The sequence below is a fragment of the Mytilus californianus genome, unplaced genomic scaffold (genome assembly GCF_021869535.1).
Source record: "Mytilus californianus isolate M0D057914Y unplaced genomic scaffold, xbMytCali1.0.p SCAF_4, whole genome shotgun sequence".
NCBI lineage: Eukaryota > Metazoa > Mollusca > Bivalvia > Mytilida > Mytilidae > Mytilus > Mytilus californianus.
This window is the reverse complement of record NW_026262690.1, coordinates 34,181,760-34,205,651: the sequence shown is the minus strand read 5'-3', so window position 1 is coordinate 34,205,651 and position 23,892 is coordinate 34,181,760. Positions and strand designations below refer to the sequence as shown.

General features: G+C 33.0%; 1 protein-coding gene across 3 annotated transcripts in view; it reads left to right on the top strand.

Moving 5' to 3' along the window:
• LOC127737937 (tubulin epsilon and delta complex protein 1-like) overlaps positions 1-23,892 on the top strand; it is a 61,785-nt gene that overhangs the window by 8,227 nt on the left and 29,666 nt on the right. For 2 of the 3 annotated variants that reach the window (XM_052248899.1, XM_052248900.1), the window contains exons 3-6: positions 3,336-3,562; positions 5,060-5,225; positions 15,315-15,518; positions 17,125-19,024. In XM_052248899.1, coding sequence (XP_052104859.1) covers positions 19,022-19,024 — 3 coding nt within the window. In that variant the 5' untranslated portion in view covers positions 3,336-3,562; positions 5,060-5,225; positions 15,315-15,518; positions 17,125-19,021. Of the gene's footprint in view, positions 1-3,335; positions 3,563-5,059; positions 5,226-15,314; positions 15,519-17,124; positions 20,646-20,806; positions 22,895-23,892 lie in introns of those variants that run through there. The other variant, XR_007999890.1, reaches the window with a different exon arrangement.

Genomic DNA, 23,892 nt, shown 5'->3' with positions numbered 1-23,892 from the left:
ATTTGGTGTATGGAATGATTGTAAGGTGTACATGTCTAGCTGGCAGGTGTCTTCTGATCTTGACCTCATTTTCATGGTTCAGTGGTCAAAGTTAAGTTTTTGAGTTTTGGTCTTTTTTTCTAATACTATATGCAATAGGTCATCTATATTTGGTGTATGGAAATATTTTATGATGTACATGTCAGTCTTGCAGGTTTTATTTGACCTTGACCTCATTTTTACAGTTCATTGCTCAGTGTTAAGTTTTTGTGTTTTGGTCTGTTTTTCTAATGCTATAAGCAATAGGTCAACTATATTTGTTGTATGGAAGGATTGCAAGCTGTACATGTTTGCCTGGCATGGTTCATCTGACCTTGACCTCATTTTCATGGTTCATTGGTCAATGTTTAGTTTTCTTGGTTAAGTCTGTATCTTAGAAACTATAAACAATAGGTCAACTATATTTAGTGTATTGAAAGATTGTAAGGTGTACATGTATTTCTTGTTTGGTTTATATGACCTTGACCTCATTTTCTTGGATCATGTTAAGTGTATGTGATAGTTGTAGTAAAGCTTTATATTTAGGACTATCAACATAATATCAATGATTAGTAAAGAAGGCGAGACATTTCAGCATGTGCACTCTTGTTTATAAATTTTAGATTTAAGGTTTCCGAGTTATGGGGTTTTATTCATTTAAAAAGGGGGTATTTTCCAGTTTTCGGACAATAACTCAAGAATGCTTTCACCAACTTGCAAGAAATTGTGGTGAATTGTTTATTTTTAATTGACATGAGCTCCCTTTCGATTTTTATTTATTTTAGATTTTACGTTTCCGAGTTATGGGGTTTTATTCATTAAAAAAAGGGGGATTTTCCAGTTTTCGGACAATAACTCAAGAATGCTTTCACCAACTTGCAAGAAATTGTGGTGAATTGTTTATATCTATTGACTTGAGCTCCCTTTCGATTTTTATATATTTAAGATTTTGTGTTTCCGAGTAACAGGGTTTTATTCATGAAAAAAAGGGGATTTTCCAGTTTTTGGGGTTTTTGTCGAGCCTGCGACTTTTGTCGCAGAAAGCTCGACATAGGGATAGTGATCCGGCGGCGGCGGCGGTGTTAGCTTACTTCTTAAAAGCTTTATAATTTAGAAGGTGGAAGATCTGGATGCTTCTTTGTATATGGATGCCTCATGTTACGAAGTTTCCGTCAGTCACATGTCCAATGTCCATGACCTCATTTTCATGGTTCAGTGACTACTTGAAAAAAAGTTCAGATTTTTTGTAATGTTAAATTTTCTCTTATTATAAGTAATAGGATAACTATATTTGGTATGTGCATACCTTGCAAGGTCCTCATGCCTGTCAGACAGTTTTCACTTAACCTCGACCTCATTTCATGGATCAGTGAACAAGGTTAAGTTTTGGTGGTCAAGTCCATATCTCAGATACTATAAGCAATAGGTGTAGTATATTCGGTATATGGAAGGACTGTAAGGTGTACATGTCCAACTGGTAGGTGTCATCTGACCTTGACCTCATTTTCATGGTTCAGTGGTTATAGTTAAGTTTTTGTGTTTTGGTCTGTTTTTCTTATACTGTATGCAATAGGTCTACTATATTTGGTGTATGGAATGATTGTAAGGTGTACATGTCTAGCTGGCAGGTGTCTTCTGATCTTGACCTCATTTTCATGGTTCAGTGGTCAAAGTTAAGTTTTTGAGTTTTGGTCTTTTTTTTCTAATACTATATGCAATAGTTCAACTATATTTGGTGTATGGAAATATTTTATGATCTATATGTCAGTCACGCAGGTTTTATTTGACCTTGACCTCATTTTTACAGTTCATTGCTCAGTGTTAAGTTTTTGTGTTTTGGTCTGTTTTTCTAATGCTATAAGCAATAGGTCAACTATATTTGTTGTATGGAAGGATTGCAAGCTGTACATGTTTGCCTGGCATGGTTCATCTGACCTTGACCTCATTTTCATGGTTCATTGCTCAGTGTTAAGTTTTTGTGTTTTGGTCTATTTTTCTTAAACTGTAAGCAATAGGTCAACTATATTTGTTGTATGGAAGAATTGTTAGCTGCCTAGCATGGTTCATCTGACCTTGACCTCATTTTCATGGTTTATTGGTCAATGTTTAGTTTACTTCGTTAATGTTAAGTTTATGTGACAGTTGTTATAAAGCTTTATATTTAGGACTATCAACATAATATCAATGATTAGTAAAGAAGGCGAGACATTTCAGCGTGTGCACTTTTGATTTCATAAAAAAAGGGGGATTTTCCAGTTTTCGGACAAATAATCAAAAATGCTTTCAGCAGTTCTTATGAAACTTTGGTGAATTGTTTACATCTATTGATGTAAGCTCCGTTTAGAATTTTATAAATTTTTCATCTATCATTTCTGAGTTATGGGGTTTTATTCATTAAAAAAAGGGGGATTTTCCAGTTTTCGGACAATAACTCAAGAATCAGCTTTCACCAATATGCAAGAAACTTTGGTGAATTGTTTATATCTATTGGCATAAGCTCCATTTCGATTTTTATAAATTTTAGATTTTACGTTTCCGAGTTATGGGGTTTTATTCATTAAAAAAAGGGGGATTTTCCAGTTTTCAGACAATAACTCAAAAATGCTGTCAGCAATTCTCATGAAACATTGGTGTCTAATAAATTGTTTATATCTATTGATGTAAGCTCCCTTTACATTTTCATAAATTTCTAATATGACATTGAGAATTAATTGAACTTTATTTGTTTATGGTCTGACAACAGATTTACTAAGTATTGCGCATCAGCACAGTGTATTGCACAACAGCAAGAAATCTTTAATTGAATATAAATTCAATTCATATAACCAATTTCAAGTTCTTTGACTACATTTATTCAGAAAACTATAATATGTCAAATATTTAATTACAATCCAAATTCAGACCTGTATCAAGCTTGAATATTGTGTCCATTTTTGCCCCAACTGTTCAGGGTTGGACCCCTGCGGGCGTATCCAGCTGCGCTCAGCGAAGCAGTTTATTTTAATACTAATTGACAGTCATATAGATAAAGGTATAAATGTATGTTCAGACAAATTATAGCTGATTATATATTTTGCTAATTTACTTTATTTTAAAAGATTTTTTTCTAATGCAGGTAACAAGTCTTTACATATTTTCTTTCTTTACCTTTCTTTAGTTCTTACATCATTTAAAACAACAAAAGATTAATTTGCTTGAAGAATTCCAAATCCAGACTTGAATATTTAAAGTTGTTTTCTTACAAACTAATGGTATAAGTAAAGTTTTTGTTCATAAATGAATGACAAAAGATATGTATCATTAATGATTTTTTACAGTGCTTCATTTTACTGATGACGACTGTGATGTTTACCGACACAATGTAAAATCAGAAGATGATATATATGAAGTACAATGGGATGGTGAACCTTATCCTGAATTTTGTAGTATTAGATTTCAACTAATGACCGGAGGTGATAGAAGCAAGATGTGTGCTAAAGTTACAACTCTAAATTTGCAGTGTGAGGGCCCTGAACTTGCTTATTTTTATGCAACAGATATAAGAGTAGGTTTACATTCAGGTCAATACAATATAAAACATTCAATTCAAGTTTCCTTTTTAACAGATACGTGGTGAAATGTCTTTTTCACGCATTTGACGAATCCAGGAACAGGAGGGGGGTCACCATTCCTTTCTTGGAATTATTTTTATTAAAGGCATATAGAAATTTGCGAAAAATGCTGAAACCTCCCAGTACCTGCCCATACCATCCTCTTCAAAATTTCAGGCTCTGCACCAGCTAGATCAATATAACCATTGAAATTTTACTTAACAACATTTATTTTATTGACATGTAAAAGTCATGTGTTTTATAGATAGTAAATTTTCATGAAATATTATATTTAACATGAGCATTATTTATGAACCCAGTATGAGAAGTACATCTTAAATGCATGGTACATTGTTATATCATATTAGTTTACATGTTAAACATTATACATGATTAATATAAGCACTTCTTGTAACATTTTAAACATGCAGCTATGCAAGATTGACAAATGTTTATTAGTCCCCTACCAACGAAGTCGAAGGGGACTTTAGGTTTGCACTCCGTCCGTCTGTCTGTCTGTCTGTCTGTCTGTCCTTCTGTCAGTCCGGCAAATCAGCTTTCCACACTTTTTTTTCTTCATGCTTGAAGATATTGATTTGATATTTGGTATATTGTTTTATCATGACAAGTTACAGATCAAGTTCAAATTTTGTTCCGGTCTGATAATTTAGTCCAGAGTTATGGACCATATCTAATGTTAGAGTACTATGTTAAACCATATTTCTGTACAAAGGGAGATAGCTTATTTTTTAAAAGACATTCATTGTTAAATTATTTGAAGAATTTTTTAGCAGGTTTGTTTGTTATTTAGTATAAACTAATTTTCTGAATGCTATATATATATAAAGAAAAATTTATGAAGAGAAATCCTTTAATTAGATAATACATGTAATCTATTTTTATTAATGTATATATTTCAATACATTACATTGTGTAGATAAATGTTGTTGACATTTTATAGATAAGTTACAAATCTATATTAGTTTGTGACAAATGAAAGAAAAAATATTTGGAACTATTAATTATGTTTGATTATAATTTGAAAATAGATATACACTGTATTACATCATATCTAATTTTAGAGAACTATTAAACATATCTAATGTTTTTTTCACTCATATAATCAGTTTTCCACACTGTTTTTAGTCAAGCTTGAAGATATTGACATGATATTTACTTTTTCTTTACACCATGACAAGTTATAGAACAAGTTAGCATTTTGTTCCAGTAAAACGAATTTTTACCCGGTAGGGGACTATGTGTTGCCATGCAAGACTCTCAGAATGCTTGTTGTTGAATGTTTGATATCAAGAAATAAATGAAATGGAATTTTAGCAAAGAATGACAACAAAATATGATCATTACAGCTAGGGTTATTATGTACAGTTTTACTTCTATTTTGGTTGATTGTCTTCATGACCATTATAAATTAATTTCTCTATTACTTTCAGCGTTATACCTGTCATGATACACTACCTGTGGATGAATATTGTGATGATCGCATTATTTATATCAAGTTAGCCCCTTATAAAAAGGCTAGCACACAACATTATTCATCAAAAGTAAGAATAACCATTACAGCTACAGCTACACTTGAAAAGGATTCCACTAGTACAGGTTGGTAAAAATGATCAAACTTTATATTCACAGATGTGTATTGACTAACCTTCACTGAACGTAAAATCTAAAATCTAAAATCTAAAATTTATAAAAATCAAAAGGGAGCTGATATCAATAGATATAAACAATTCACCAAACTTTCATGAAAACTGCTGAAAGCATTTTTTAGTTGTTGTCCGAAAACTGGAAAACCCCCCTTTTTTTAATGAATAAAACCCATTAACTCAGAAACATAAAATCTAAAATTAATAAAAATTGAAAGGGAACTCATGTCAATTAAAAATAAAAAATTCACCAAAGTTTCTTAGTGTTTTTGAGTTATTATCCAAAAACTGGAAAATCCCCCTTTTTTAATGAATAAAACCCCATAACTTGGAAACTTAAAATCTAAAATTTATAAAAAAACGAAAGGGAGCTCACGTCAATAGATATAAACGACATACCATAAAACATCCCCGTAAATGGGTGTATAAAAATAGGTTATTTTCCAGTTTTCAGATAATATCTTCAAAGTGCTTTGGTGACTGGTTTATATCTATTAAGATAACCTCCCTTTAGTTTTTCATAAATTTCTGATATAACATTGAGAAGTTATTGAACTTTATTCTTTGAAAAAAGAGACGGGTGTATCATGCACTTATGGCGCAGCAGTTTATTATAAATTGCCCCTGTTCATAAACCTATTGGTATAGATTCATGTATGGTCCTCATCCTTTTAATTGGTTTTCCTTTTAATATTTGCGAAAGTTTTATTTTCGTGTTTCAACTCTTACCACAATAATAGCGAAAATAAACACTGTAAAAAATACCCTGTTTACAGTAGGTATCATGTTGAAAAAAATCATTTTTTACACAAGGAAAATAACCATATATGCAAACTTTTGTTTTTATATGGCCGTTTACGGGACGTATTATGGTATACCGTTGTCCTTCTGTCAGTCCGTCTGTCGTCAACATGTTGGACAATAACTCAAAAACGCTTTTACCAATTTGCATGAAACTTTAGTGAATTGTTTATATCTATTGACGTGAGCTCCCTTTCGTTTTTTATAAATTTGAGATTTTAAGTTTCCAAGTTATGGGTTTTTTTCAATAAAAAATGGGGATTTTCCAGTTTTCGTACAATAAGTCAGAAACACTTTCACCAATTTGCAAGAAACTTTGGTGAATTGTTTATATCTATTGGCATAATCTCTATTTCGATTTTTATACGACCGGAAAAAAATTTTGTGGTCGTATATTGGTATGACGTTGGCGTCGTCGTCGTCCGGCGTCGTCGTCGTCCGAATACACATTGGTTTTCCCACTCTAACTTTAGTTTAAGTGAATGGATCTTTTTGAAATTTTACCATAAGGTTAAATACCACAAAAGGAAGGTTGGGATTGATTTTGGGGGTTATGGTACCAACAGTTAAGGAATTAGGGGCCAAAAAGGGGCCAAAAATAAGCATTTTCTAGTTTCCAGACAATAACTGTGCAACGGTGTATGGATCTCTCTGAAATTATACTACAAGTTTCCATACCACAAAGGGATGGTTAGGATTTGCTTTGGGGGGTTATGGCTCAAACCATTTAGGAATTAGGGGCAAAAAAGGGGGAAAAACAAGGTTGTCCTGGTTAATGGACAAATACTTTAGTACAAAACATAATTTAAAGCAGTGTAAGGGAGATAAATCAAATACATCATTGAAATTATCTCCCTTACACTGCCTTTAAATTATGTATAAAGTAATGGTTAATGAACAATAAAGATAATTTAAAACAGTGTAAGGGAGGTAATCCAAATACAATGTTTTGGTTACTTCCCTTACACTGCTTTTAAATTATGTTTAAAGAAATGCATATTTATAAAGGAAGACCAGTAAAAATATCTGCAAATGTTGCATCTTTTTTTTTTACAAAAAAATCCATATGAAAGATTTGACACTATATTTTTAATTCTATTATAAAATAGATTAAGTTAGCACTATGGTAAATTTAAATGGGTAATTATGGTTGCCAACTCCATTGGAAATTTGAATTGAGATAATGACCATATCTTGAGGGAAAGAATTTTTTGGGGGAAAAAAGGTGGGGGGGGATAAAAAGAAATTGTGGGGGGTCAATTTTTTCTCATTTCAGATTTCAGAAATTAAAAAGAATTATTCTTCAAATATTATTTTTTTTTCAAATTTCAAATATTGAAAAATTTCAAGAAGTAATCTTTAATTGCACAGTATGGCGCATAAGATTTTTAAAATCTTTGATCACATTTATTTATTTGTTATGACGAATCTAACAGTGTATTTAGATTTTTAATTTTGGGTCCAGTTTTCAAATTGGTCTACATTAAGGTCAAAAGGGTCAATTAAACTTTGTTTGATTTTAGCAAAAATTGAATATGTGAGGTTCTTTGATATGCTGAATCTAAACATGTATTTAGATTTTTGATTTTTGGCCCAGTTTTCAAGTTAGTCCAAATTGGGGTCCAAAATTAAACTTTTTTTGATATCAACAAAAATTGAATATATGGGGTTCTTTGATATGCTGAATCTAACTATGTATTTAGATTTTTTATTTGTGGACCCCGTTATCAAATTGGTTCATATTGAGGTCAAAAGGGTCCAAAATTAAACTTTGTTTGATTTCATCTAAAATTGAATTATTGGGGTTCTTTGATATTCCAAATCTAACCGTGTATTTAGATTTTTAATTTTGGGTCCTGTTTTTTAATTTGGTCTACATTAAGGTCCAAAGGGTCCAAAATTAAACTTAGTTTGATTTTAACAAAAATTGAATTCTTGGGGTTCTTTGATATGCTGAATCTAAACATGTGTTTAGATTTTTGATTATGGGCCCAGTTTTCAAGTTGGTCCAAGATAGGGTCCAGTATTTAAACTTTGTTTGATTTCAACAAAAATTGAATATATGGGGTTCTTTGATATGCTGAATCTAAAGATGTATTTAGATTTTTGATTATGGGCCCAGTTTTCAAGTTGGTCCAAATTGGGGTCCAAAATTAAACTTTGTTTGATTTCAACAAAAATTGAATATATGAGGTTCTTTGATATGCTGAATCTAACCATGTATTTAGATTTTTTATTTGTGGGCCCTGCTATCAAATTGGTTCATATTGAGGTCAAAAGGGTCCAAAATTAAACTTTGTTTGATTTCATCAAAAATTGAATTCTTGGGGTTCTTTGATATTCCAAATCTAACCGTGTATTTAGATTTTTAATTTTAAGTCCCGTTTTTTAAATTGGTCTACATAAAGGTCCAAAGGGTCCAAAATTAAACTTAGTTTGATTTTAGCAAAAATTGAATTCTTGGGGTTCTTTGATATGCTGAATCTAAACATGTGTTTAGATTTTTGATTATGGGCCCAGTTTTCAAGTTTGTCCAAGTTGGGGTCCAAAATTAAACTTTTTTTGATTTCAACAAAAATTGAATATATGGGGTTCTTTGATATGCTGAATCTAACCATGAATTTAGATTTTTTATTTGTGGGCCCGCTATCAAATTGGTTCATATTGAGGTCAAAAGGATCCAAAATTAAACTTTGTTTGATTTCATCAAAAATTGAATTATTGGGGTTCTTTGATATTCCAAATCTAACCGTGTATTTAGATTTTTAATTTTAAGTCCCGTTTTTTAAATTGGTCTACATTAAGGTCCAAAGGGTCCAAAATTAAACTTAGTTTGAATTTAGCAAAAATTGAATTCTTGGGGTTCTTTGATATGCTGAATCTAAACATGTGTTTAGATTTTTGATTATGGGCCCAGTTTTCAAGTTTGTCCAAGTTGGGGTCCAAAATTAAACTTTGTTTGATTTCAACAAAAATTGAATATATGGTGTTCTTTGATATGCTGAATCTAACCATGTAATTGATTTTGGACATTGGACCATAATAGGTAAATTAAAAAAAATCAAGTTCTTAGACCACATTCTTTCTGTGTCAGAAACCTATGCTGTGTCAAATATTTAATAACAATCCAAATTCAGAGCTGTATCAAGCTTGAATGTTGAGTCCATACTTGCCCCAACTGTTCAGGGTTCGACCTCTGCGGTCGTATCAAGCTGCGCCCCAGCGAAGCATTTTATTATAAATTTAAGATTTTACGTTTCCGAGTGATGGGATTTTATTCATAAAAAAGGGGTAATTTTCCAGTTTTTGGACAATATTTTAAAGTGCTTTGAGCAGTTTTCTTGAAACTTTGGTGACTGGTTTATATCTATAACCTCCCTTTAGTTTTTCATGAATTTCTGATATGACATTGAGAAGTAATTGAACTTTATTCTTTGAAAAAGCGGAGGGCGTATCATGCGCTCATGGCGCAGCTGTTTATTGATTTATGTTGTGCTTTTCAAAAGATATTCAAGAAAAAAAGATAATATGATTTTTTACTTAAGTAAGTAAATAAAAAGTGAATGTCTAAGAGATAACTCACCTCCAAAACAATTTTCCAGTACAAGTAAATAAACAAGAGGCTCTCAAGAGCCTGAATCGCTCACCTGTATTTCAGAGGAGAAGATTTTTAAATGTTAGCAAACTTGAACAAATTGTGTAAAATTGTCTTTAAAGGGCAATAACTCCTTAAGGGGTCAATTGACAATTTTGGTCATATTAACTTTTTTGTAGATCTTACTTTGCTGAACATTATTGCTGCTTACAGTTTACATATATCTATAGTAATATTCAAAATAATAACAAAAAACAGCAAAATTTTGTTAAAACTACCAATTTGGTGGCAGCAACCCAACAATGGGTTGTTCGATTCGTCTGATAATATCAGGGCCGATAGATCTTGACCAATTTAACAATTTTACCCCATGTCACATTTGCTCTAAAAGATTTATTTAGTTTTTGAGATATAAGCCAAAAACTGCATTTGACCCTTATGTTCTATTTTTAGCCATGGCAGCCATGTTTGTTGATGGATACAAATTTTGGATACAGTTTATAAACAAGATACCCTAGGGAACATTTAGTTAAAGTTTGAAGGTAATTGGCCCAGTAGTTTCAGAGGAGAAGATTTTTAAATGTTAGCAAACTTGATGAACAAATTGTGTAAAATTGTCTTTAAAGGGCAATAACTCCTTAAGGGGTCAATTGACAATTATGGTCATGTTATCTTTTTTGTAGATCTTACTTTGCTGAACATTATGTCTGCTTACAGTTTATATATATCTATAATAATATTCAAAATAATAACAAAAAACTGCAAAATTTTTTTCAAACTACCAATTCAGTGGCAGCAACCCAACAATGGGTTGTTCGATTTGTCTGAAAATTTCAGAACTGATAGATCTTGACCAATTTAACAATTTTACCCCATGTCACATTTGCTCTAAAAGATGTAGTTTTTGAGATATAAGCCAAAAACTGCATTTGACCCTTATGTTCTATATTTAGCCATGGCAGCCATGTTTGTTGATGGATACAAATTTTGGATACAGTTTATAAACAAGATACCCTAGGGAACATTTAGTTAAAGTTTGAAGGTAATTGGCCCAGTAGTTTCAGAGGAGAAGATTTTTAAATGTTAGCAAACTTGATGAACAAATTGTGTAAAATTGTCTTTAAAGGGCAATAACTCCTTAAGGGGTCAATTGACAATTATGGTCATATTATCTTTTTTGTAGATCTTACTTTGCTGAACATTATGTCTGCTTACAGTTTATATATATCTATAGTAATATTCAAAATAATAACAAAAAACAGCAAAATTTTGTTAAAACTACCAATTTGGTGGCAGCAACCCAACAATGGGTTGTTCGATTCGTCTGATAATATCAGGGCCGATAGATCTTGACCAATTTAACAATTTTACCCCATGTCACATTTGCTCTAAAAGATTTAGTTTTTGAGATATAAGCCAAAAACTGCATTTGACCCTTATGTTCTATTTTTAGCCATGGCAGCCATGTTTGTTGATGGATACAAATTTTGGATACAGTTTATAAACAAGATACCCTAGGGAACATTTAGTTAAAGTTTGAAGGTAATTGGCCCAGTAGTTTCAGAGGAGAAGATTTTTAAATGTTAGCAAACTTGATGAACAAATTGTGTAAAATTGTCTTTAAAGGGCAATAACTCCTTAAGGGGTCAATTGACAATTATGGTCATGTTATCTTTTTTGTAGATCTTACTTTGCTGAACATTATGTCTGCTTACAGTTTATATATATCTATAATAATATTCAAAATAATAACAAAAAACTGCAAAATTTTGTTCAAACTACCAATTCAGTGGCAGCAACCCAACAATGGGTTGTTCGATTTGTCTGAAAATTTCAGAACTGATAGATCTTGACCAACTGAACAATTTTACCCATTGTCAGATTTGCTCTAAAAGCTTTAGTTTTTGAGATATAAGCCAAAAACTGCATTTGACACCTATGTTCTATTTTTAGCCATGGCGGCCATGTTTGTCGATGGATCAAAACTTCGGATACAATTTATAAACTAGATACCCTAAGGAACATTTAGTTAAAGTTTGAAGGTATTTGGCCCAGTAGTTTCAGAGGAGAAGATTTTTGAAATAGTTTACGACGGCAGACGATGGACGCCAAGTGATGGCATAAGCTCACATGGGGCCCTTTGTGCCCCGCTGAGCTAAAAACACTTGTATAAGTATTAACCCTGAATGCATGTTAGAGGGGAGATAACTGATCTTAATTACTTACTTCAATATTGCAATATGTGGTAATAGTCTGTTCAGTATTGTAAGCACAATTAACTCCTAAACAGCTAGAATGATAATGATATATTGTATGCAGTTGAAAAACAATATCAAAGGATGTACATACCGGTAAACGAAAGTTTTCCCGGTCCTACATGTTAAAGGGGACTCTTGTCTCTTCAAAGATTGTAAAATTGTATTTGCTCCATTTCCTATTTTTATACGACCGCAAAAATTTTTTGCGGTCATATATTGGTATGACGTTGGCGCCGTCATCGTCCCAAGACACATTGGTTTTCGCACAATAACTTTAGTTTAAGTGAATGGATCTCTATGAAATTTTACCACAAGGTTCCATATCACAAAGGGAAGGCTGGGATTGATTTTGGGGGTAATTGCCTCAAAATTTTAGGTAGGAATTAGGGGCCAAAAAACAAGCATTTTTCTAGTTTCATGACAATAACTTGTGTGTTAGTGTATGGATCTTTCTAGAATTTTACTACAAGGTTCCATATCACAAAGGAAAAGCTGGAATTGAATTTGGGAGTAATTGCCCAAAACGTTTAGGAATAAGTGGCCAAAAAGGGGCCAAAAATAAGCATTTTTCTAGTTTCCAGACAATAACTTGTGTTCAAGTGTATGGATCTCTCTGAAATTGTACTGCAAGGTACCATACCACAGAGGGAAGGCTGGGATTGATTGTGGGGGTAATTGCCTCAAAATATTAGGAATTAGGGGCCAAAAAGGGACAAAAAACAAGCATTTTTCTAGTTTCAGGACAATAACTTGTGTGTACGTGTATGGATCTTTATGAAATTGTACTACAAGGTTCCATATCACAAAGGGAAATCTGGGTTTGAGTTTGGGGGTAATTGTCCTAAACGTTTAGGAATTTGGGGCCAAAAAGGGGCCAAAAAACAAGCATTTTTCTAGTTTCCAGACAATAACTTGTGTTCAAGTGTATGGATCTCTCTGAAATTGTACTGCAAGGTACCATACCACAAAGGGAAGGCTAGGATTGAGTTTGGGGTGATGAATCATAAGGGGATCAAAAAATTGGTGGGGGGGATTTTTTTTTTCTATCTTAAGACTTTTATGATGTATTTAAATTAGTAATTATGGTTGCAAACTCCATTGGAAATTTGAATTGAGATTATGACTATATCTTGAGGGAAAGAATTTTTTTTTTGGAAAAGGGGGGGGAGGTGAAAAAAAATTTAAGGGGGAAGGAATGTAAAAAAGAAATTGTGGGGGCCAATTTTTTTTTTCATTTCAGATTTCAGAAATTAAAAAGAAAATTTCTTCAAATATTATTTCTTTTTGCAAAAAAAAAAAGGGGGGGGGGGGGGTCAATACGCAACAGCAGTGTATTTCACAAAAGCCAAAAAAAAGGGGGTTAAATTATTTTTTTGGGGGGGGGGGGGGGTCAATTTCGCAACAGCATAGTTTATTGCACAAAAGCATAAAATTGAATAAAAATTCAAATCATATAACCAATTCTAAGTTCTTTGACTACAGTTATTCGGTGTCAGAAACCTATTATGTGTCAATTATTTAATTACAATCCAAATTCAGACCTGTATCAAGCGCGAATATTGTGTCCATTTTTGCCCCAACTGTTCAGGATTGGACCTCTGCAGTCGTATCCAGCTGCGCTCAGCGAAGCATTTTATTTAAATTTGTATAGACTTCGCAAAATACAATACGCAACAGCAGTGTATTTCACAAAAGCCAAAAAAAAGGGGGTTAAATTATTTTTTGGGGGGGGGGGGGGTCAATTTCGCAACAGCATAGTTTATTGCACAAAAGCATAAAATTGAATAAAAATTCAAATCATATAACCAATTCTAAGTTCTTTGACTACAGTTATTCGGTGTCAGAAACCTATTATGTGTCAATTATTTAATTACAATCCAAATTCAGACCTGTATCAAGCGCGAATATTGTGTCCATTTTTGCCCCAACTGTTCAGGGTTGGACCTCTGCAGTCGTATCCAGCTGCGCTCAGCGAAGCATTTTATTTAAATTTGTATAGACTTCATTATTCATATTTTGATTATACTAATAGTATTGTAGGGCAGGTGTTATCCTTTTTGTGAGCTGACTCACAGTTCTTGTATTAAGTTAGTTCTAAACTCACTGTGCTTCTTTCTTTACTTGGTGACATCTGACTGGACCTGTACATGAGAATTTTGACACGAGAATGCATAAGGAGTTATTTATCTGTCAATAAAAGGGGATTTGGGATATATGAGGGTACTACATATGCAGCACAATGTCCCCTATGGGCTGTTCTGTTTACATTTGGTGTATTTACATTAATATGGGACAAGCATTAAGTTGTTGCTGATGTAGTAGGGAATGTCAATCTTATTTTCAGTTGGACCAAAATTTATTCCAAGATGCAGACACATGTATTGCCAACAACTATTTATCATTTACATCATTTAATATGCGGGGTCTCGGTGGCCAAGTGGTCTAAGGAGTCCAACTACTGTATCAACAGCCTGTCAACACTGAGGTTGTGAGTTCGAACCCCACATGTGGCAGGTGTGCTTGACTAGGATTGTCAGATTTCTTGCCGAAGGTCTGTGGTTTTCTCTGGGCACTCTGGCTTCCTCCACTAACAAAAATTGACCGCCAGGAAAAGTGCTGAAAGAGGTGTTCAACACCAATCAATCATTCATTCAATATGATTAAATACAAATGTCAAATCCATATGTAAAAGCATTACAGAAAATTGTGTGGAAAAATATATATATATATATAGTCAGATAGTCCCTGTTAACTACTTCATAGGTAGCTAAAAAGAATCAAAAGCAGGCCCCAGATTCTATATTTTATTATAAAAATCAACAAATCTACAAAAATGTTGTGGATTATAAATAATTTAGGCGGCATATATCATAACATACAAATGTCACATCATATAAGTTTATGCCTTTATATGGTTTTGGTGGAGTTGTGAATAAAAATAACCAAAACCAATTTCAAGTTCAAATATCAAATCCCATCTCACATCTGAACACCTTTCAATAGGCCATCTTTATTTAAATATCCATTGGGTTTTTAGTTTGAGCACCAGTTGAAGATAACTCTACTTCTTAAATTAAAATTGTGCCACCTAAATTGATCAACTCTTGACCTGTTGCATACCAAGCCACTAACTACTCTTTATAACTTGCAAGCTAATAGAAAGCTCTTATTTATCTGCTTTGGTCAAGGGAAGCACAGCTATGAGTGTCATGGCTACACAAACATAAACTGTCATGAAATTTATATACCCCTGTATAAAATGGTGTAAGAAATATCTGCAAACAGAAAATAGCAGTCCATTTAACCAAAATGATGGAAAAAACTTTTGTAAATAGCAGTTGGAAATATGTAGTATAATATAATTAAATAGGATAAATTATTTTTCCAGCTTCTGTAGCAGTAGCAGCATGCATTGGTGTTGCAATGGTTGTTTTCATGGTTGTTGTATTTTACTGTGTATATAAAAGACGACAGGCTGCTTTGAGACAAATGGAACAATCCGGAGGAGTTGTTCTGGGTAGACAAGGAAATATGGTTATAATGGCAGCTCCTATTACATATGCAAATAATGATGTATCTGTTCCTTTTCGAGGTATTAACACTTATTGTTTTTATTTCACTAAAACAAAGACAAGGGGATTTGAGTACATGTATCTTCAAATACACTGATCTGCATGTCCCTGTACATACATAATCAGCTTTAATCTCTAAGTACAGGTATGCTTCTCTAGATAAATTCTATCGTAGCAATTTTGATGAAAGTCAGTAGCTGTTCTACTCCTCTGAACAATTAGCATTACACCAAGACTGATGGCTGTAATTAATTTTAGTAAACTAAAACAGTTATGGGGAAACTTGCATAGGGTAAAAGAGATTCAGTGGCATAGCTGCTGTCAAATGATTTTAGCAATTTTTTTTTCAACAAGAATTTTACAATAATTGTTCAGCTGCTTACAATTTTATTTCCAGGTGGCTATGCCACTGATATTAAACAGGTCAATTTCTTTCTTCTGTGGAATTTTCAGAAAAATTGGGCAACCATTTTGGAATAATTGCCCCAGGGTTTTTATACGACCGCAAAAAAAATTTGTGGTCGTATATTGGTATGACGTTGGCGTCGATGTCATCGTCGTCGTCGTCCAAAGACACATTGGTTTTCCCACTCTAACTTCAGTTAAGTGAATGGATCTCTATGAAATTTTACCATAAGGTTCAATACCACAAAAGGAAGGTTGGGATTGATTTTGGGGGTTATGGTACCAACAGTTAAGGAATTAGGGGCCAAAAAGGGGCCAAAAATAAGCATTTTTGTAACTTCCAGACATAACTTGTGTGTTAGTGTATGGATCTCTCTGACATTGTACCACAAGGTTCCATATCACAAAGGGAATGCTGGGATTGATTTTGGGGGTAATTGCATCAAAATTTTAGGAATTAGGGGCCAAAAAAGGGGCAAAAAACAAGCATTTTTCTAGTTTCGTGACAATAACTTGTTTGTAAGTGTATGGATCTTTCTGAAATTGTACTACAAGGTTCCATATCACAAAGGGAAAGCTGGAATTGAGTTTGGGGGTAATTGCCCAAAACGTTTAGGAATAAGGGGCCAAAAAGGGGCCAAAAATAAGCATTTTTGTAACTTCCAGACAATAACTTGTGTTCAAGTGCATGGATCTCTCTGAAATTGTACTGCAAGGTACCATACCACTAAGGGAAGGCTGGGATTGATTTTGGGGGTAATTGTCTCAAAATTTTTGGAATTAGGGGCCAAAAAGGGGCAAAAAACAAGCATTTTTCTAGTTTCAAGACAATAACTTATGTATAAGTATTTTGATTGCTCTGAAATTGTACCACAAGGTTCAATACCACTTTGGTTGGGTTGGGATTCATTTTGGGGGTAATAGCCCAACTTTTTTTGGGCAGGGGGGGGGGGGGGGGGGGGGTGTCAATTTTTATTCTCAAGATTTAAGAAATTATCAATTTTCCAAAGAAAAATTGGGGGTCACAATTTATTTTGCTAATTCTTTGTGTGAAATATATAAATACAATCCAAATTCAGACCGGTATCAAGCTTGAATATTGTGTCCATTTTTGCCCCAACTGTTCATGGTTGGACCTCTGCGGTCGTATACAGCTGCGCTCGGGGAAGCAGTTTATTTTTAGTTAGAATTGCTTTTAAACTAAAATTAATATATTTACAGATCAACCAATGGTACCACACTTCTCTGATAATCAAAGGACACACTCTGGAAATACTGGTTTCCAAGATTCAAATGTGCAAAATAGTTTACATGACAATCATCAACAATCAGCTCCACCTCCGTCCTACTGTGAAGTAACAGGTTACAAATAAAGCATTTTTTGGTATCAAGTATGGGCAGCAGTAACTCTTTCTCTACTGGACACCAGAGTTTGAAGCTATTATTAGGAAATGAAATTGAGTAATCTAACTAGTAGACAAGTAAAAATTGTCTGATGTTAGAATAGGACATTTCTTTCCTGTAGGAATATACATAGACCAATCTTGAGTTCTTTTACGAATGAGTTATCCACCGTTTAACCCGAGGTCAATCAGGGGGAAGTCATTTAACTATCTGTTCTTACTGTGACATAATTACATAAGCATTGTGACATAGGAAATGTACAGGAAAATGCACTATTTGAAAGTCGCCTATAGTGGAGGATCCAATCTAAACTAAACCGACAGTGTGAGACCCTCATGGGTAGTCAAGGTGGTTAAACACCCTCGTAGCTCTAAATTATGCAACATTTAAGTTTAGGATGACATTAATTGTCTTTTCAGTGCCAAGTCAAGAATTTGAAATTTATTTTTCTTTTTATCCATCATGTTTTCACGTTCAAATTGTTATTGTTTAGTAGATTTCAGTCTCATTTTTTTTATCCTAGTACTTGAGGTTTATTGGTTGGTCATTTTTTAAACAACATATGTATCTCACATATATGCATACTGCTTAAAATACTGTAGCTGTTAACACTTTCTTGGTGAATATCTACCATATCTAGAAACCTGTTGTGTTAATTATAGATAAGTTTATGAAACTATTTGGTTAAAGAAAATGAAAGATACTAAAATAAGGCTATTTGGTATGACTTCCAATGAGACAACTATCCAACATAGTCCAATTAACATGTATAAATCAGCAATAAAAGGCCCAAAGATGAAAAAATGGGAAACAATTAAACCAAGAAACCAAAGGCCTGATTTATGACAGAACATTGTAAAGCAAAAACAGATATAACAGACAGCAACCAATGACAACAACTGAAATACAGGCACCTGATTTGGGACAGGCACATAAAAAATTTGCCAGGGTTAAACTTGTTTTTGAAAACTCAACTGTCCCCCTAACCTGGGTCACTGGTGTAACAGTACAACATAAGAACAAACTGTAAAAATCAGTTGAAAATGTCACCATCATTCTAGATTGGAAAAAGAAATGTATATTGTTAAATCAAATTAAAGTTGTAGTATTATGAAATGAAGATGGTTGTTTTTATAAGTGTGCTATGTTTACATTATTTAAGAATTAAGACGTGTAACATTAATAACATGTTGTTTTCATTTTTAGCTCACCTTTACAAAAATCTTCTTCTCTGAAACTACTGAGACAAATTTAACCATACTTGGCCATAATCATTATTAGGGTATCAAGTTTAAAAAATTTGTCCGATGACCCCGCCTTCCAACCATCATGGCTGACTTGGTTAAAAATAGAACATAGGGGTAAAATGCAGTATTTGGTTTATATCTCTGAAACTAAAGCATTTAGAGCAAATCTGACAGGTGGCAAAAATGTTCATCAGATTTAGATTTATCTGCCCTGAAATTTTCAGACGAATCCGACAACCTGTTGTTGGGTTGCTGCCCCTGAGTTGGTAATTTTACAGAAATTTTAGTTTTTTGTTATTATCTTAGATATCATTTTAATGTCTAATATCTAATACTATTAATTATGATTTTAACCTTATTTTACATGATTTCCAAAGCATCAGTAAATACAGGTGAGCGACACAGGCTCTTGAGAGCCTCTAGTTTAAGAGTGTGAATACCATGGATGTTGATGTTTGTTTACTTTCATGGTATGTTAAAAATGTTGATATATACTGTGAATTGTTTCTTTTTTAATATTTATGTTTTTCATTTGATAATATGGAAATGTTTTGTATTATAACTATCAAGATTTTAGCCTATAGTTGTATTATTTTAAAAGTCTATGGGAAATTATTCAGGTGTAATTGTCAGAGCATCCTATTACATAATATGTATAATTTTCTAATGTTAAAATAAGCAAATGTTGATTAGTCAGCATGGGTCGGTTTGATGCCCAGGTTTATAAATCAGACCAGCTTATATTTATTTAAACAAGAAATATAATAAACAGCTGCACTAGAGGACCAACATATGTTTGTCATATTATGCATATTTAAATTGTACTAATAGAATATTGTAGACCACATTAAATGAAATGTCAGTAAAGTAGCCCTGCAGAAAAACTCATAGGGGATATCCTTACTTGAGATATACAAGCCAAATGCATGTGATATATTTCCTTAAATCTGACATTTCAAAATATAAAGGGAGCCTATTCCAACAACAGTTAAAGTTTGAAGTAAATTTATAATCAAAGCATACTTGAGTATTAAAGTGCCCAACATGTGAAAAATTTCCAGAAATCTGAATGTGAGCCCAATTAATATTAATGATAAAACAGCAAAATTTCAAAATCTAAAGTGATCTTTTACCAACCCCAACAAATTGATCCAAGCATATTGGAATCAATGCAAGCTATAGGAATATTTTCCTGAATTCAAATGGTAAAAGTCCCCTAAATGTGGAAGTAAAAACTGAAAACAAGTTCAAAATTGAAAAGCAGCTTTTTTCACTGATTCAAATATTCCATACAAGTTTCATATAATTTTACCAGAGCATTCCCTAGTTCTTGTACATGTGTAGGACATGTTGACAGATGAACGGGCGGATGGACAGAAGGATAGATGGACAATACTATACCATAATATATTCGGTCTATGACATGTGTATAATAAATACAGACTGTTTCCATGGGACACAGATGATGCCCCCGCTTGCATAGAACTTTATAAAGGGACACAACTCAAGAACGGTAAAAGTGACACCACCCAAATTCGAATTTGATCTGATTTTTGTGGTAATAAGCATCGTGTATAAGTTTCATAACATTTGGTTGAGGCAAACTTAAGTTAGAGAACGGAAACGAAAAATTCAGCAATTTTTATACGACCGCAAAATTTGCGGACGTATATCGGTATGACATTGGTGTTGTCGTCGTCGTAGTCGTCCGAAGACACATTGGTTTTCGCACTCTAACTTTAGTTTAAGTGAATGGATCTCTATGAAATTTTACCATAAGGTTCAATGCCACAAAAGGAAGGTTGGGATTGATTTTGGGGGTTATGGTACCAACAGTTAAGGAATTAGGGGCCAAAAATAAGCATTTTTGTAACTTCCAGACATAACTTGTGTGTAAGTGTATGGATCTCTCTGACATTGTACCACAAGTTTCCATATCACAAAGGAATTGCTGGGATTAATTTTGAGGGTAATTGTCTCAAAATTTTTGGAATTAGGGGCCAAAAAAGGGGCAAAAAACAAGCATTTTTCTAGTTTCATGACAATAACTTGTGTGTAAGTGTATGGATCTTTCTGAACTTGTACTACAAGGTTCCATATCACTAAGGGAAGGCTGGGATTGATTTTGGGGGTAATCGACTCAAAATTTTAATGATTAGGGGCCAAAAAAGGGCAAAAAACAAGCATTTTTCTAGTTTCAGGACAATAACTTGTGTGTAAGTGTATGGATCTTTATGAAATTGTACTACAAGGTTCCATATCACAAAGGGAAAGCTGGAATTCAGTTTGGGGGTAATTGCCCTAAACGTTTAGGAATAAGGGGCCAAAAAGGGGCCTAAAAATAAGCATTTTTCTAGTTTCCAGACAATAACTTGTGTTCAAGTGTATGGATCTCACTGAAATTGTACTGCAATGTACCATACCACAAAGGGAAGGCTGGGATTGATTTTGGGGGTAATTGACTCAAAATTTAAATAATTAGGGGCCAAAAAAGGGCAAAAAACAAGCATTTTTCTAGTTTCAGGACAATAACTTGTGTGTAAGTGTATGGATCTTTATGAAATTGTACTACAAGGTTCCATTTCACAAAGGGAAAGCTGGGTTTGAGTTTGGGGGTAATTGCCCTAAACGTTTAGGAATTTGGGGCCTAAAAGGGGCCTAAAAACAATCATTTTTTTAGTTTCCAGACAATAACTTGTGTTCAAGTGTATGGATCTCACTGAAATTGTACTGTAAGGTACCATACCACAAAGGGAAGGCTGGGATTGAGTTTGGGGTGATGAATCATAAGGGGGTTCAAAAAATTTGGGGGAGGGATTTTTTTTCCATTTTTTTCTTTAAATTTTCCATTTTAATTTGGTTATTTGTGATTTATATATAAAAAGCAAATAATAATGATATGGTTTGAATAGGTAAATTAAAATTTTTTAAGTTCTTAGACCACATTCATTCTGTGTCAAAAACCTATGCTGTGTCAAATATTTAATCACAATCCAAATTCAGTGCTGTATCAAGCTTGAATGTTGTGTCCATACTTGCCCCAACTGTTCAGGGTTCGACCTCTGCAGTCGTATCGAGCTGCGCCCAGTGGAGCGTTTTATTCCATTTGTAAAGGGCATAACTCTAGAACCGTAAAAGTGACGCCACCCAAATTCGAACTTGATCTGCGTACATGTATATGATTGATTGATTTTGGAACATTCAAATACGAAATAAAAGATGAATGTTGGTCTGTTTTGCAGGGTTCTTATAACAACTAAATTTTCAAGCAGTTACAGACTTTGCATAGATTTTTTTTAACCAGAAATAAGTTAACAGATGTATTGATATTCATTTGCATAAGTCCAATTTTATCCAACACAGCTGATTTCTTAAAATGTCTTATGAACATCTATATAGGATATAATTCAATAGATTTATATCTGATAATACTTTGTAATTATGGTTGTCAAAATTGGCCTTACTCATTCATTCCATCTATTCTTTCAATGAATCATTCTGTACTTTATTACTCTGCAAACAACAATTCCTTGTAACACCAAATTAATTTCTGGATTTTCTTTCCTAGACAGTGACATTTTTATGGGTTCCATCTTACTGTGTGTGTATGTTTTCAAACAGGATTGCAGTATCCATGTCTGTAGTGACATTTGTAGTGACATTTTTTATATGACAGTAAAAAAATTTTGGGGTCCTATAATGCAATTTTTTTCCCTCAAGATTTAAGAAATTGTCAATTTTCCAAAGAAAAAATGGGGGTCACAATTTATTTTGCTACTTCTTGTATATAGTCTGAAAACAGATTTACTTATATTTTTTAGTATTGCACAACATCACAGTGTATTGCACAAAAGCAAGAAATCTTCAATTGAATATAAATTCAAATCATATAACCAATTTCAAGTTCTTTGAGTACATTTATTCTGTGTCAGAAACCTATAATGTGTCAAATATTTAATTACAATCCAAATTCAGACCTGTATCAAGCTTGAATATTGTGTCCATTTTTGCCCCAACTGTTCAGGGTTGGACCTCTGTGGTCATTTCCAGATGTGCTAGGCAAAGCAGTTTATTATATTTAGGTAGAATTTGTGTAGAATTGGAGAATTTGATATTACAAGGGACTATTTAATAACTAGATCATTTGTTTTGAATATTTGGCTTATACCTGTAGGAATAATCATTAAAACAAAATGCATTTCTACATTTTTATTTTTATGTTGTTGAAATTTTTTATAAACTTAGGCTGGGACAAATAATTTTTCATGTGTTAGTCCCACACTTAGGTATAATTTATCAAGGCATGTTTGTTTATAAAATAAACTTATTCATAACTGTCATGACTGTATTTCACATTGTACTTTTTTATGCCCCCGCCGTGGCCGAGGGGGCATTAAGTTTTACCCTTGTCCGTCTGTACGTGCTTACGTACGAACTTACGTACATACATACGTACGTCCGTACGTACGTACGTACCAAAATTGGTTTCTGTTCTCTAACTTTAGTTTGCCTCAACCAAATGTTATGAAACTTATACACAATGCTTATTACCACAAAACACAGATCAAGTTTGAATTTTGGTGGCGTCACTTTTACCGTTCTAGAGTTATGCCCCTTTACAAATGGAAAAATTGCTGAATTTTTCATTTCTATTCTCTAATTTTAGTTTGTCTCAACCAAATGTTATGAAACTTATACACAATGCTTATTACCACAAAACACAGATCAAGTTTGAATTTTGGTGGCGTCACTTTAACCGTTCTAGAGTTATGCCCCTTTAGAAATGGAAAAATTGCAAAATTTTTATTTTCTTCTCAATATCAATTTATTTTTAAAATTGGAGTTATCTTCCTTTGTCCATGATTATAGTTGAATCAACTACAATCAATGCTTTATACAATGCAATGTTTAATTTTGACTTCCACTGATAAAACACAGAGTTATACCCCTTTATAAATCGAAAGATTGCAAAATTTTTAGTTTCCATTCTGTAACTTAAGTTTGCCCCAACCAAACATTATGAAACCTATACACAATATTCATTACCACAAAACTAAGATCAAGTACAAATTTTTTGTTTCCGTTTTTTAACTTTAGTTTGCCTCAACTAAATGTTATGAAACTTATACACAATGCTTATTACTACATAATACAGATTAAGTACGAAATTTGGTGGCGTCACTTTTACCATTCTTGAGTTATGTCCCTTTATAAACATAAAAATTGCTGAATTTTTCGTTTCATTTCTCTAACTTTAGTTTGTCTCAACCAAATGTTATAAAACTTATACACAACCGTTCTAAGAGTTATGCGTATTTACAAATAGAAAAATTGCTGA